The sequence below is a fragment of the Falco naumanni genome, chromosome Z, assembly GCF_017639655.2.
Source record: "Falco naumanni isolate bFalNau1 chromosome Z, bFalNau1.pat, whole genome shotgun sequence".
NCBI lineage: Eukaryota > Metazoa > Chordata > Aves > Falconiformes > Falconidae > Falco > Falco naumanni.
In genome coordinates this window covers 60,102,414-60,117,662 of record NC_054080.1, presented here as the reverse complement: position 1 = coordinate 60,117,662, position 15,249 = coordinate 60,102,414, and the positions used below count along the sequence as shown (strand labels likewise).

General features: G+C 42.6%; 2 protein-coding genes across 2 annotated transcripts in view; one reads left to right on the top strand and one right to left on the bottom strand.

Annotated features, from left to right (window-relative positions):
* WDR41 (WD repeat domain 41) overlaps positions 1-12,323 on the top strand; it is a 44,982-nt gene extending 32,659 nt beyond the window's left edge. Inside the window, exon 13 of the mRNA XM_040580908.1 lies at positions 10,182-12,323. Within this exon, the coding sequence (XP_040436842.1) occupies positions 10,182-10,229 (48 nt within the window). The 3' untranslated portion in view covers positions 10,230-12,323. The remainder of the gene's footprint in view (positions 1-10,181) is intronic.
* PDE8B (phosphodiesterase 8B) overlaps positions 1-15,249 on the bottom strand; it is a 79,283-nt gene that overhangs the window by 6,047 nt on the left and 57,987 nt on the right. Inside the window, exons 11-19 of the mRNA XM_040580910.1 lie at positions 12,317-12,368; positions 9,331-9,408; positions 8,356-8,432; positions 6,954-7,118; positions 6,129-6,174; positions 5,557-5,692; positions 3,511-3,709; positions 2,324-2,541; positions 1,203-1,338 (exon numbers count right to left, since the gene is read on the bottom strand). Coding sequence (XP_040436844.1) covers positions 1,203-1,338; positions 2,324-2,541; positions 3,511-3,709; positions 5,557-5,692; positions 6,129-6,174; positions 6,954-7,118; positions 8,356-8,432; positions 9,331-9,408; positions 12,317-12,368 — 1,107 coding nt within the window. The remainder of the gene's footprint in view (positions 1-1,202; positions 1,339-2,323; positions 2,542-3,510; positions 3,710-5,556; positions 5,693-6,128; positions 6,175-6,953; positions 7,119-8,355; positions 8,433-9,330; positions 9,409-12,316; positions 12,369-15,249) is intronic.

Below are 15,249 nucleotides of genomic sequence, written 5' to 3'. Positions count from 1 at the left end.
GCACAGTGCAGAAACAGTGATAGGGGCCCTCAGCGGTGCCCAAACCATCTCCCCCTGTGCTGAGGGACTTCTGACACTGAAAGCGACCAGGCTAATTTGGACCCACTGCCACATCCAGTGAGCCCTCCAGAGCTTGGAAGTGCTGGAGAGTGCAGTGCAAAGCATCTGCACAGCCGGCAAAATTCAGCAGCATCTGTGATTTCCAGCTCAAACTGTTGGGAGAACAGAGTTCAGTGGTCCCTAGAAGCAGACCAGTTCAATCGACATAGTGCTGTCCTTGAAATGGTAAACCCTACCGGTCTGACTGGTTTCTGCACCCAGAATATATATATTTTTATAGATATAAATATATATATTTATACATATAAAGCGCCTATCACCATATTGATTCTTTGGCACCCATGACAGTCTACAGTGGAAAGAGTCCAGTTATGGGGAACTGGCAGAAGCTGCTTTTATTCATTGTTAATATCACTGACCTTCAATTTGGTCTGATTTTTTTCCCCAATGTTTCTAGCAAAGCACTGTTCTCACTAAGCTGTGGTAAGGTGGTCTTTGCTTAGGTGAGTAACGCTACCCTGGGGAACCCTGTCAGGCACTGAGCGCTCAGTGTTGAAAGGCAAGAGAAGGTAAAGAGGAGCCTGGACTGAGCAACCCAGAGGCATCTGATGAAATAGATGGAGCACTAGGGCATGTAACTGGTAGGAATAAAGTCTTGGATAGCTCTTGGTACAATTAGGAAAGGGGATGGGGTGGGGAGGTCTTGGGAAGCAATGGAGTTATTCCTTGTGTCTTGAATGCTCCAGATTACATAGACACAAAACCATCAGGGCAGGTTCCTCAGTTGCAACCCCCAGGCTTCAGCAGATCCCACTGTTTGGAGGCAGGACTGTAGGCACCAGTGCCGACCTAGCTCCAAACAGAATTTTGCATGTACAAAAGCACCATCTGCACATTTTCTGAACACAAGATGGCTTTGAAGGCAAAGGTTTATAAAATGAAGTGTTTAAATGAGCTAAAGGTAGAGTCAGACATAGAAAACCAGAAAATAAAACACTTTGAGGTGTGACGTCATAAATCCAGCTGTGTCTTTTGGGTATTACCATGTGCAAATTAATACAGTGTGAAGGAAATTGTTACTTAAAGTTGTCTTGGAAGAACTTCACTGAAATGCCCGAAGGCAGAGTTCAGCAAGCACTTACATGTGAGCTGGTCTCCTCAGATGCCATTGGCTTATTGATGCTGTTCACAAATTTGTTAACGTGCTCAAAGTGCTTAGTCATCTCTGTTGCCAAAACCATATCAATAATGGCCTGGCGCAATGTCCGGTAGTGATTTCTAGGAAAGAAAAACAGCTTATGCTCATGAGCCTGCCAGATACAGCTCCATCCTTTCCTCGTCCCTGCCGAGATAGTGTTGCAAAACATTGCTCAGGGGCTTATCCACACGAGCTGGCAGCTTTGGAGCTATGAACAGTCAGGGTTGGAGGAATGGACTAGATCATGCCTCTCTGGGTTCCTCCAGCTCTGAACTCTTGTATTGCCTTTTTTCTGTTATTTTACCTAATGAAAATCAATTCTCTGAAGTAATACAAGTCTGCCGTTCAATTTTGTAATACTGTAACACTAATACAGCTTCTCCAGGAATGGCACCAACACACTTCTGTCTCACTGTATGTTAGTTTGGAACTCAAATCTGGTTTTTAAAAAACAAGCAGTGTTACAGGGGTTAGACAAATTCATTACCTGCTTGGGGTCAGGCCGTTTCCCTTTCACATCCCTTTCTCTCCCACCCTGCAAAAGCTAGGCTGTTGCAATGGGAACTCCCAGGCTACATGCATGCCCAGCAGCATGGTGCCTCCAACCCTCCCAGAGCTTCAGCTCCCTCTGCCATCACTCCTTTCCATCCCATGGGAATGCAGCAGTGCCAGCAAGCATGGGGCCACATGCAGACACAGCATGCAGCATCTGGCTGCCTGGGTGGAAATGTGGCCCAAAAAAGTTGTTTCCAGGCTCCTGCAATGAAAAGGCAGTGGATCAAGATGCAGCCTTGAGACTGCCAACTGAACCATGCCATTGTAATCCATAAAAGATTACCAAACATCTCTATAAACTTCTGAAAGATACAAACTGAAGGACAGAGGGGTAAAAGTAAAAGCCTTTTCAAAAATCTTGTCTACATAGGATTCTGGAAGAGGTTAAATATTAACATCTCTATTTAAATTATATTTTCTGGTTTAAAAGGTAGGCTCTTAATCTGCCCCAAACCAAAACTGCCAAAAAAGAATCCACAAGGGCACACTCCACTTCTCCAGCAGACCTACCTATCAAGATTCTTGAAAATGTTGCATTTGCTGTCTTTAATTGTAAGCTGAAATGCCAGTGCTGTGTGATGACTCTCCAATACAGCCGTGTCATTGTAAAGGACAGCTAACTCACTGCCTGCATTGCACAGGAAGGAGTTGGTCCGTCCAGGGTGGTCTACGTCGTGAATGGTGGCAGCAATTAAAGCAGCCACCTCGTCTAAATGGTCAAGACTTCCCTACAGGAAGAGAGAAAAATTATGATGTGGCACAAAAATTACAGTAAATAATTTAGGATCATTTCTAGGTACACACAAATACGCAAGTGTAAGCCAGAGTGCAAGGATCCTACTTCCTTGCAGTCATCTTCCACTCACTGCACCCACAAGTTACCTACTCCAAAACTCCACCTCTCACCCTTAGCCAAAACCTCTTGCCTTAATGAAGCTTTTTACTGTGCTGTCACCTAAGCAGTATCTTTGCATTAAATCCTCTAATGGCAGATGGATCCTCTAGTGGAATCCTTCCAGTCTGTGTGTTTGCCTGAATCCCTGTGTACGGACTGCTGCTATGCAGCTTGTGTGTTTTAGGATAGCATAGCATAGGACATGACAGGATATTTCAGTTGGAAGGGACCTACAGTGGTCATCTAGTCCAACTGCCTGACCACTTCAGGGCTGACCAGGAGTTAAAGCATGTTGTTAAGGGCATTGTCCAAATGCCTCTTGCACACTGACGGGCTTGGGACATTTACCACTTCTCCGGGAAGCCTGTTCCAGTGTCTGACCACCCTCTGGGTAAAGAAGTGTTTCCTCATGTCCAGTCTGAACCTCCCGTGGCACAGTTTTGAACCATTGCTATGTGTCCCATCACTGGATACCTGGGAGAAGAGATCAGCACCTCCTTCTCCAAAGCTTTTGCAAAGCTTTATTAAGAGCTGTTACTAGCAGCCACTTACCAAGAGAGAGAAAAAACCCAGGTTTTCCCACCCTGTTACTGCTACTTAAAAATTTAAGTTCCGTACTCATATAAACAGACTTTAAAGAAACTGCAGCGGCCTGCAGGCATCACAGGAAGACTTCAAAGGCAGAGAGACTATGTGAAACCAGGACCATTATTTAAATAAACATCTGACTTCTGAATGACAGACATAAAATGGCAGACACCCTGCAATCCTAGCCCAGAGGTCTCCTCGGTGATGGCTATACCTTAACTTTCTCCTTTCCCAGAAAGAAGGCAGTAGCGTGCAGGACATCTGCTGCATGCGTGGAATTGTGGTACGAGTTGGAGGAGTGGTAGTTGGCTTCAATCACCTGCAGCCATGCACGCAGCGTTGCTTCTGAACAATTCAAAAACTCGGAGACCCCGAACCGGGCAAAAATTTTTAAGCCCAGATACACTAATGGCCTGAAAAACAATAGAAGGAAAAAGCACTGCTGTAAAACAGGAACTTCTGGCATTCTAAAGAGCAATAGTTTTGACAAAGAAACCAACAAGACTTTAAAAATAAAAGGTGGGAGGGAAGTGTGAATTATTTTCAAATGGCACTTCTATAACCTCTCAAAAGCCTGGCCAGGGTTACAAATTATTACATCTACTATCTTTTCAGACATTTCTTTAGTTTGTTTTGTAGGAATGGTGCAGTTCCGCTAGAGTTTCACTAATTCTTGTGGCCTCAGGGGAAAAAATCTTCAATGCTCAAGTCTTCTGTGTTTTTAGTATCTGTCAATCAATCAAAAATACTTGCACTTTTTCCTGAGGAGAAAAAGCAGACTTTGAATATGACATAGGCACATCCCAAAGGCTAAAAAGTCCTAAGACAAAAAAAGGTCAAACGTTTACTGTTTCAAATAATCCTGTGACTACAGGGAGTTCAGATTTCTACTTCCTGACTATTTGAAGTTGGTGATACACGAAGTATATTGATACTTCTCAGAGCAGCTCTTAGCGCCAGGTTATTCCGTGTGAACTCTGTGAGCTTCAGGATGACTGGATCACTTTCTAGAGCTGAGGCAGGAGACTGCTATTGGTAAACTGTCCCCCCTTGAATTCCAGTTGTGAACAGGCAGCGGCTAAGTGTGTGTGTGCGCGTGTGTCTGTGTCTTTATGTGTGTATGTGTCTCTGTGTGTCTCTGTGTGTGTCTGTCTGTGTGTTTTTATGTCTGAAGCTGAACTTCTGACCTTTCAAGCAGAAGCCTGCATGATTGTATGGACTACACTAATCAGAAGTGGCATGCCCTGAATTCTAGCAGCAGTGATCTCCCAGGGGTGGAGAGGGAACTTGAGGTCTGGTGAATGTGCTGCTGGGGAGGACAGCAAAGAGCCTGTGTGTGAAACACTAAATAGAGTAAAATCTCTAATCTTGCTGGTTCTTAAATCCAAATCCACTCTAGGTTGTCATTTACTCCATGTTGCCTGTGACAGAGTCCTATCTATCTGTCATATTTTTCACTCCTGCAAGATGATCTGCAGGGCTGCTGGGCTGAGAAAGGCATAACCCAAAGCCAACATCTGCAAATCAAAACCAAGCAAATGCATATTTCAAAAATTGTAATTTTCTTCTGAGTACAGGAGACCTGATACTCTCCAATTCTTTGCATTTGGAATGAAAATCACTTTTCTCTGTGGATGACATGTTTACTTTTGTGGTCTGCATGACCTCAAAACTACTGGCATCTTCTTTCATTATAAGCTTTAAAATCTCAGGCTTTTGATCCTGTCACTGGTTCCTCCATCCCAGTTCTTCATCCCTATAATCAAAAGCCACAGTTGCCTCAGAGCTTCCTAAATCATAAGGCAATTTAGCTGAGGGAAGGGAGAGGCTTGCTTTTCCTAGCATGACCATTTGCACATCTGCAGGAAAAAGGGGCATCCGTGGGGACGTCCAGCATGTAACAACACCAGACCGTGCCGAACACCTGGACAGAGTGGATGGGAGTCAAGCAAGGGGAAAGTTGAACAGGAAACAATTCTGGAGGGCTGCAGATGCTGTCAGGGAAGATAGTCTGCACAGGGCTCTCCATGGCCTGCCTGTACATGCATCTGACCATGGTGCATGCCTGGCTTGTTAAGTGGGATGTGGTATCAACACACACGTGCGCACACACACACACACACACACACACACACACAAAGACAGACAGCTCTCACAGATTTGCTGTGAGTTTTGCTTGCTTCAGTTTTCCCAGAACAAAGCACTTTCTGCAACAGCTCAGTGACATTTTTGCGGGCACCTGGGGAAAGGAGTCCAGTACCTTTTATTTGTAACAGCCTCCAACTCAAAAATATTGAAGTCCCAGCTTTCCTCATTATTCAGGAGCTGTGCAATACAGGGTGGAACATCATTGATGGTGTTTGGCACTGAAAGGTGACTATGGCTCAGGTTCATATCTGTTGAAATAGAATTTGGGAATTATAACGTTTCTGGATTCTGCCCCTCTCCCTGCAGAATTCCATTTAGCAAACAACTCTTTTTCAAGAAAAACAACTCTTTTCCTTACGTGAAAAAGTCTGTAAAAGCCTACAATATATGCAGTTTACATTATTACAGATGATTTGGACATAAAACAAAAAGATCAGTGAACATTTCTTTGAGTGACAACTTAGTTTTTTCCTAATCTGATTTTCTACATTTTGAAATGCATTATTTTAATTATTTGAACCTGATCGTACTCCGAAACGGAGGCAGTCTAGCACTTGTTCTGCAGTCACTTAGACAACCATTTCCAAAGACATACATCAACAGTGCAAATTAGCTTGGAGCTCTATGTCACTAGCATCTACAAAAGAAGTTGCATACAAAGGGAAGTTTAAAATGGTGGCTTACTCTTAGAAAACACATACTCATTTCCTGACAGTCTTCTCAAGCCATCCTGAAAAAGCAAGTTTATTGTAACTTTTAGGCAGAGTAACCATGATCATTAATTGCAAAAACACTACATGCACTTTCTTTTCAGGTACTATTCCTGGGAACTAAAAGCACTGCTCCTATTGTAGCACTAGGCACCGTCCTTGTTTTAAGTCTTTCAAAACAGACTTGAAAGGATCCAAGGAACACTAGTATGAGATCTGCAGAAAGGATATTATTAACTAACTATACAGTGTATTGCCCTCCTTGACCCTTTCACTGGCACCTGCAAGTTTTAATTCTTCAAATTAATCACTACCATTTGTTTTTCATTTGCTTTATATTGACAAGGATTAGCCCAGCGTATGTTAAAAAATAAGGTAATCCATGCTGAAACCTAGGTGGTTTGTCTCTGGCAGACAGTGCTGTTGCTGTTACAGGACCAAAGTCAGAACGTGATTGAAGTAACCTCTCTTACACTAGGCCAGCTGTAGAGGAATCTCTCTAATCCCATCTAAGCTTCCAGCATTTCTAAAAAGTATCTCCTTCAGACAAATCAGATCGAATGGTACAGTTTCTAGTGGCAACTGTAGTGGCAACTGAATGCACCCAGTGAACTGAGACATGGCTGTAGCTCACTACATCTTGGTGCCTACTGTTGGTATAGAGGCCAAAATACTTAAGTGAAACAGTGATGAAGTACAAGTCCCCTTCTCATTGCTTGTGAAACTTAGGCACACAGAGCACTGAACTGTCATGTAGTCCACTGGTAGCAGTAATTTAATCTTTATGAATTTTACTCACAGTCATCAGACCTCCAACAAGATCACTTGTGTGAGGATCTTCATCTTTGGTACCCAGCTGAGGGGAGTAAAGTTCTGTTGTGCGGAGGATTTCCAGAACTCTGTCCAAGGCCTCTGCTACGGTGATGGGGCTGTTTTCCTGGGCAGCATTAATTATGTTAATAACCTGAAAGCAGATTAAGGAGGCGGACAAGGAAGAGTGAATGGCACTTTTGTCTTTTCTTATTACAAAGTCTTTATTCTTGGCTTGATTTTGCTGCTTTCCATTTAGCGAATGTAATTCCCCGCCAGCCCTTGCAGTACAACTCTGGAAATGTAAATTTGTGCTCAGATTCCCTGGTATCCGTCTGCTATTTATAACTGGCAAACTCCTGGGAAGTGAAAGCAGAAGAGTGTGGAATATCTGAAATGGTTGCAGGTGGGTAGACAAAAACCTAGCCATGTCCCAGTCCTTCAGCATAGCCAGAGCTGCTCAGAAGCAATCATCCAGTCCCTAGAGGAAAATACCCAAACAAACAAACTCCTGGATGTGACTCTGATATCCTGATATTGGATGTAAAGCCTTAGTTTTCTCAGTGTGAAAATGAAAGGCAGAGAGCAGAAACAGCTGGCCTGTGGGAGAGGAGAGTGGCTCTTCTCCATCTCCCACCTTGTGTCTCAGCCGGGGAGCGCAGCAATGACACAGCAGCAGCACCAAGGACTGCTCCTGGTGCTGCCAGGACTGAGAGAGAGGAAGCCCCAGGGCTGTCTTCTCCAGCCACCAGAAGCTGCTGCCAGGGCACTACAGGCCTTGCTGTGGGTGCACTTCAGGAGAAGGAAAAGGAAAGGAGCCAGCTGCTCTAAGAGGCACAGTGGTGCTGGGAAGTAAAGAGCTTGATGATTGGAAGAGAAACTGGGAAGAGAAGGAAAAATGGTTTGAGGGTGGGAGGTGGCAGGCACCCTGGTTTGTGGGACAAGTGATTGAGCAGCTGGTTTGCAACAGCAGAGTTTGTATAACACAGATAATGAAGAAAAGGATGCAGAAAAGTGGGGGAACAGAACATGGTGCAGGTGCTCCTTCCTCTGCATGCCGTCTTATCAATGGTAAAAGCAAAGATGAGACGATGAGACTGGAAGCACATGTCCTCCTGCACATGTGTGGCCCAACAGAGCAGGTTCCTGTTCCTGCCACAGGCAGCGCATCTAGCAGGGACACCCTTTTCCCCTTTTAATATTCTTCTTTGTGACTAAGATTTGGAATGAGATGATGAGAGGTAGAAAGTGGTAAGAAAAAAAAAAGATTTAAATTATTCTGTTAAATACAAGGTGCGGGGAACCCCTGGCTGTCCTGCCACAAACTACATACTTCCCTATGAGAGCAACTCTAAACGGAGTTTGTGGGAAAGGCAGTGCTCAGGACTCACCTTTGTGATAGGGGCTTCTATTGTCATTGAGTGGATCCTTGCCATGGAAGAGTACCGTCGGGTCTGTAAACTTGGAGCTGCCATTAAAGAGAGGCGCTGTTTACGTACCACAGAGTGTAAATCAGGTAACAACACCATTTAAAGAGTGCTGTCATTGGGAACAGCATGACAGAATCCAGCCCAGTCTCCCATTTCTCCCGTACCTCCCCTCCTGCAAGTTCTTGCTTTACTGTTTAATATTTTGCACTGTTGTTTACTTCCTTGGCAGCCATCCCTCACTTCAGTCATTTTTTCAGTCCATCCTTCACTTCAGCTGTAGTGAAATGAAGCTATACTTAAGCTTTATTACATTTCATGCCCACGGCCTGCCACTCTTCCTTTGTCTGCAATGGATCTCTGTCAGACGTGGCTCCTCCTGTGAGGCAGTGTTTGTATGTCCCTCATCTCAGTGGTACAGCTGCTGTAATGACACCCCTTCCTGCTCCCCATAAACTGTGCTTCTCTCACTACATACTGGGGCAGAAAGAAATCTCTGCCACCACTGTCGCAGTCCCAGCAAGCAGTCACAAATGGGATCAGGAACAGAAGTAACCAGCAGCAATAGATCGCTTCATGCCCCACACTAATGAAACCAGAATACTGGTTCAGGAGCACAAGCTGCAGCTTTCTAAGAGAGATGGAGTTAATGCTTCATCATGCACCCTTTCAGCAGGCTGCCCTCATCCCGTGCACAGCTGCTCCTCTTTGCGAAGGCACTGCGTGCTGCCATGCATTGTATAGTGATGCTGGTACTTGTTCGAGGCACTGTTTTGCGAATCAGAATAAAGGCATTTTACAGCAGTTATAAAATACTGGAGTAATCTCTGTTTAATCAGCTGTGAATCTGTCTGGTTCCTCTTTCATTCTGCATTTTTATTGCCCAGAGCAAGTTTGTTCTTTATTTATAACATCATTCTTGACAGTTTACTTTCTTACCATCACTACTTTGAGATGTTATTGACTTAACATCAATCGAGTCTTTCCTTCTGTTCTTGCCTTTGAAAGAATGGGATTCTGTAAATACAAAATAAAAGCTTTAATTATGCATCAAGTAAGACCTGTACAGAGTCTTCTTCATCTAAAATTCTGAACATTTAATAAAGTGATCGTAACGATACAACATAAGTGGGGGAAATACTGTAATCTCTGCACATCAGAACAAGGGACTCAGTGTCTATTTTAGAGCAACTTGTTTAAAGACACCTGGAAAGCTGTTCGGCAGTGAAGTCAAGATGAACGGGGACTTGCTTCAACTAACTTTACCTGCCTAAAAGCAGCAGTTTTCCAGGCTGCCTCTGTCTAACATAGTTGTCAAAGATCCTGCTTTAGGAGAGATGTCTCAGGCAGGTGCGTTGAACCCCTCCTGCAAGCCCCTTTTGCTCTACACTGAACACTGAACAAGGCTGAATTTAACTGCCTAGAAATCTAACCAAGTGAGAAAAATCCCATCTCAGTCTACAGTCTTCCAGGCCAAGCACAATTCAGACTCAGACAGCTTTTGCTTTTAATTACAATAATTTTTTGTACACCATGTTTAAGAAAAATCCAACATACTGAGAAGAATTATAAACAATCAATTCAATTGCTGTGAAAATTAACCACGCATCAAGCTGTCATTCTTGAAATGACATTCTGCCATTTGCTAAAGCAAGAGAGGTTATCACATCCAGACAAATGCAAAAGCTGGATGAAATGCCTGGAAAGAGCCTCAAGAAAAAGTGATTTGGTAAAATTTCATTTTCCTCCAAAACAGTACAGTCTGTACTCTCTCTTATGTTTAAAAACAGCAACTGGCCATCTATGCAAGACTTCACGGGAGTCTCTATGATGCCTAATCCCAGAGTATCTGAAATGCCACTCAAAGATCAGAGACCCCAGCAAGGCTTCAAAAAGAGGCAACCATCATGTGAAGAACCAGAAACACCATAAAACTGATATTCTCAACAAAAGGACCAATTTGCATACATTCTGTCATAAAGACAGGATATATGCAGCCTGTCTTTAGCAAAATAAAATGAAAAGTGCAGTTCTCCAGAATTAAAAAAATTATCCCTCTACAAAATTACTGGAATACAATGTCTGTCTTAATTCTTTTCTTTACCACAGATTTACAAGACAGCTTGGATCTTAATTTGTTTTAGTCCAGATTGGAGAAACTGAAAGCATTTTTCTCTGTCAACAGCTAAGAGCAGGGCATAACAAATGTATGTTATTTTATTTATTTATTTGATAGGTCTTCTCTTTCAGACTCCTTTCCTACATTAATATTTGGTGGAGTGTAATGTAAGGCACTTGAATGGGAGCAAACATTTGTACACAAACATAGCTGTGAGTGGCAGTAGCTGACAAGACAACTCTGCTTGCATTAAATACCAACCACCAAGTTGGAAACTTTGCTAGTGCCATCTAGAGTGCATAAAAGCTAATCTGCCACACTAGTTTTAGCTGAAAATATTTAAATGCCTTCCTTCAACTCGTGGTCTCTCCATCCAGATCTGCTACACATCACACCATCACAAACAGCATGATACACCTGGATTATTTTTCCTCCACTCATCACATACTGGTATATGCCTATGACTCTGGGAATTTATTCTTCAAGCACAACCACAGACTGCAGGGAAGGATAACCTACATCACATAAATGCGACTCTAAGATTGCCTGCTTTCACTGCACCATAGTGATCAACATGGTGTCATAGGATGTGGCTTCCCAGTCTTGGAATCTGTCACAGTAATGAGCAAAACCTAAATGCCCACATAATCTGTAAAACAACAACATGTTAACTAGTAACAAGGGTTCTTCAGCTTAATTCACAGGTATTCTGACCTTCCTGTTGCAGGAAAGAAACTGTGAGAAAGAAAAACTGCATTTATTACAGGGACACAGGAGCAAGCAGTTTAAAACACTGTGGACCAGTTTTGATGGCAGCAATGGTAACGAGAGCAGCAAATTGCATATATTGTCTCTTACCACCCCTGTCCATTATTATTTGGCATCTCGGAGCTCTCCAATGCTGGTACCTATTCTTATGCTACTTGGAAAAGCAGGGGATGTTCAGCAGTCACTTCCCATGGTCTCCGTATGTTATATCCTTCTATGTGAAAATGAGGAGCTGCCTGACATTGCCCAGCAATGCTGGCCCATGTTTCACAGCGGGAAGGGCCTCAGGTGCCAGAAGGTAACAGGGCACAAGAACCTGCTCACTCCAAATAAGACAGCAGTGCTGCGTCTGGCTCAGATCACTAGAACCACAAGCTCAAAACTGGCCTTTGGTGCCTCCTTCCTCAGAAAAGAGTGTTACTCCAAACATCACACAGCATCAGAAGGGATTATCCCTTTATACTCCACGCTGTTAGTCAAAAGCTATGTGTGAACTACCGAGAGCTGGACGGGGCTGTCTGCAGGTAAGCAAACCTGCCCGAGACACAGGGCGAGGGCTGTGCAGACATGCTGCAGCAGCTCGGTGCTGGCTGGACGTGACTAGCTCCAGCCCAGGCACTGCAGACAGTTACCTCAGCCCGGTGCTGGGGCCGAACCGATGGCCTGCTGACAGGTCCTAAACCTGGAAACACCAGGGCAGATCTGCTGGCGCAGATCAGCACAGTTCCACACTAATTTCAAAGACAAAGGGGTGCCAAGGTACACCAGCTTCAGGATGAGACAGAGTGTTCTAATGCAACAAAGAGAAATACATCTCAACTGTGAATGCACGGCAAGAACTCTGCACAGGAGACTGAATTATTAATGATGGTTACAAATCCAACTCGTGATGTCACATCAGAGCAGCTGGCATCTGTCATTGGCCACCTGCTCTGACCACTGACTCAACAGAGGGAAGAGACAACATTTCATGTCAGCAAAGAACCAGCCATGTTCTCAAGCACAGCAGTATATAAAGGTAAATTATAATATTCTAACCTGACTGAGAATTGTCTCCTGTGTACTTCTCATCACGGTGACTCTTGTAGAGCTGAAGATGCACCAAGAGTAAAATAAAATAAGGAAAAAGAATACAAAAAGACTTTAAAAGGGCTACATTCAACACCATCCTTATCCAGCATTTTCTGTTCTGGTCTTTACAAAAAAAGTGCTTAAAAGACTCTTCAGGCCTAGTAATATGTAGAGAAATACTATGAGCATTAACAGATATGCAATGCAGAAAATCACAGATACCGTAGTGCTTTTATGTACTAAATTCCTGTTCAATGCCTGCGTCTGCAAGAGAACTGACATTCTTTTTTAGATAGTTTTAAGGGCAAATTGCATATGAACCTGAAAGATTCCAGAAATAAAATGCAAAAAGAAAAAAAAATCCTAACGTGTTCATTTTTGGCCTCTGTACAGTAATTTTAAACCCATTTTCTTAGTACTAGCTCAGCTAATCTTGCATACATGAGTCACTGAGGAACTGGACTTCAAAAAAACTCAGTTACAAAAACAACTCTCCAGCAACTGAAGAGTAGAACTAGGTGTCATCCTTCAGAACTTTCTTTATTTCCAAGTAATTTTTGATCAGAAAAAGTTAAACACAAAATCTTTGTGCTTCTGAAACATCTTGGGTAGCTCCACCAATAGGTATTTCAAACTTTCTTAGAATTTAAATAGGGTATTTCCATCATCGTAAAAGTCCACACATACTGCTTGATTTACAATAACACAGATTAAGTGCTCCTCTGCTTTTCTATCCTGCTCAGAAACAAAAGCATAGTCTGTCCAGTACATGACAGTTTAATATCTGCTAATAACTTCTCTCCACTCCTTTGTCATGTGGTTACAAGAAACTGTTTTGCTGTTAATAGGAAAACTGAGCAGAATTTTCAGTACCTCAAGTCTTCCCTCTAAAATTAGCACGTGATGTATTTAGGTATAGCTAACAGAGACACACAAAAGGACTAAAAAGAATGCATTACTTTTTTTACTCTAGTCACTATAGAAGATATACGTACCCTCTAATTCAGATGAATAAACTTCAGTGCCTAGGACTGCACTTACACATTATTCATTACACATCACATTTAGGAGTCCACTAATGTCATCTAACTTATGGTGACTGTTTCCTCTGACCAAATCCATCACCTGCCTATAGCAAAGCACTAGATTGTGTGGAAGCACAAAATCCATGGTTGCAACCTGTGAGTTAAAAGGAGAGCACAGCAAAGTTGCACTTACACCCTTTTAGCACCTGTATCAGTTCATGACTGAGCATGCTGGAGGGTCCCCACAGGGATAATTCAGGAAAGAAAGTAAAGGAATGATACAAATTCTGTTTTCCATCATTCTTGCACATGCTCCACCTTTTTTTTTTTTTTTTTTTTTTTTTTTTTTCTGTTGCGGAGAGGAGAGGAAGAATGTGGAAGGCAAAGAGAATGGAAAGGCAAAAAACCAAAATCCAGGAGTGGCTTTCTGTAATGAGTAAGAGGGAGAAAAAACCAGGAAGGGGAAAACCTGTGCTCATGCTCCATATAGATCTTGTTCAAGGGAGTGTAAGGAATTAATCTTCCAGAAAACTGATTTTATAAGCTTAAAACACCTGTCTTGTGATCATGCAGGAACTCTCAGAGAAATCATCTTGTCCAAAGTAAGATCGAGGAAGCTCATCAGATATGGTACAGTGACACAAGTCATCTGAACTGCTTGTTCTGGTCCCAAACTAGAGCTTCTATCAGAGCCCATGGATCTATCTCTGTCTACTGCACAACTGGCAGAAAACATTGGCACAGTCCTTTAGAGTGCCCTACTGAAAAAATAAACCACATTTCAGTTCTGCATACTTCTCTTACCCCTTCTGCAGGCATGACCTGAAAGATCCAGGTAAGGTAACATATGAGGGCAGTTACACAGCTAATCTTGGACCAATATGTTCTTAAGAGGAGAAACGCTACCTCTGTTGTAAATCTATGAATGTGCAAGCACTGGACTCTAACCTGCCAGGTCTCAAATTGGCAAAACCAGCATTAATCATTACCTAGGCTTCAGCACATGGAATAGTCACATGAAAGTCAATCCCCATTCATAAAACTTCACTGTAAGGATACTTGATACACTCTGAGATGTATTTTTTTCCATGCATAAATACTTGTTTTGTATGTGATAGATTTGTCACAGAAATACATGAAGGTTCCTGCAGCACAGTGACCTCTAATCATAGTGTGATATCCCTTACCAAGGCTGTTGGTAATGACAACACGCATTTTTTAAGGTGAAACAATGCATAACAATGCAAGGATGTAAGTCTAAATGCTGAGATCAAGCCATTACTGATTATGTTGATGCAGTGAAACATCAGACATTTGCATCAAAATTTGAATTACGACAGCTTTTACTCCTCTATAACTAAATAGTTTGTTCGATTTCTTCTTGTCCTTCCATAAGGAATTATCTGTGGCTTGAAAATAAACCTAACATTTTTTTAGGGCAGAGAAAAGTTGTACTGCTACAGGTATTCAGACATGGATTTTAAGAAAACTGCAATGTCTGAATGTTGATCAGGATTTACAACATCAAATTAGTATTGCTAGAAAAATAACTCTTAAAAGTCTCATGAATATAATACAGATACCCCTGTACATCATCATCACTGCCCATCTAAAATTAAAAAAAAAAAAAAAAAGCCAACCCAAACCCAAACACACCCAACCCCCCAAAATTTCAAGACACTCTTTGAATTTTTTCATGCAATGCCAGAGCACCTGGTGCTCTGCTACAGGCAGGAGGTATTTCCAGCACAGAAGTGAAACAGAGTAATTACCTAGTTCTGTTGAATGCACCTTATTTTTTTCCCTAATGGACCTTAAATCTCCACAGATCATGCTTTCTGTTAGGCTGTGGTCTTCAACCTTTGTGGCAGATCT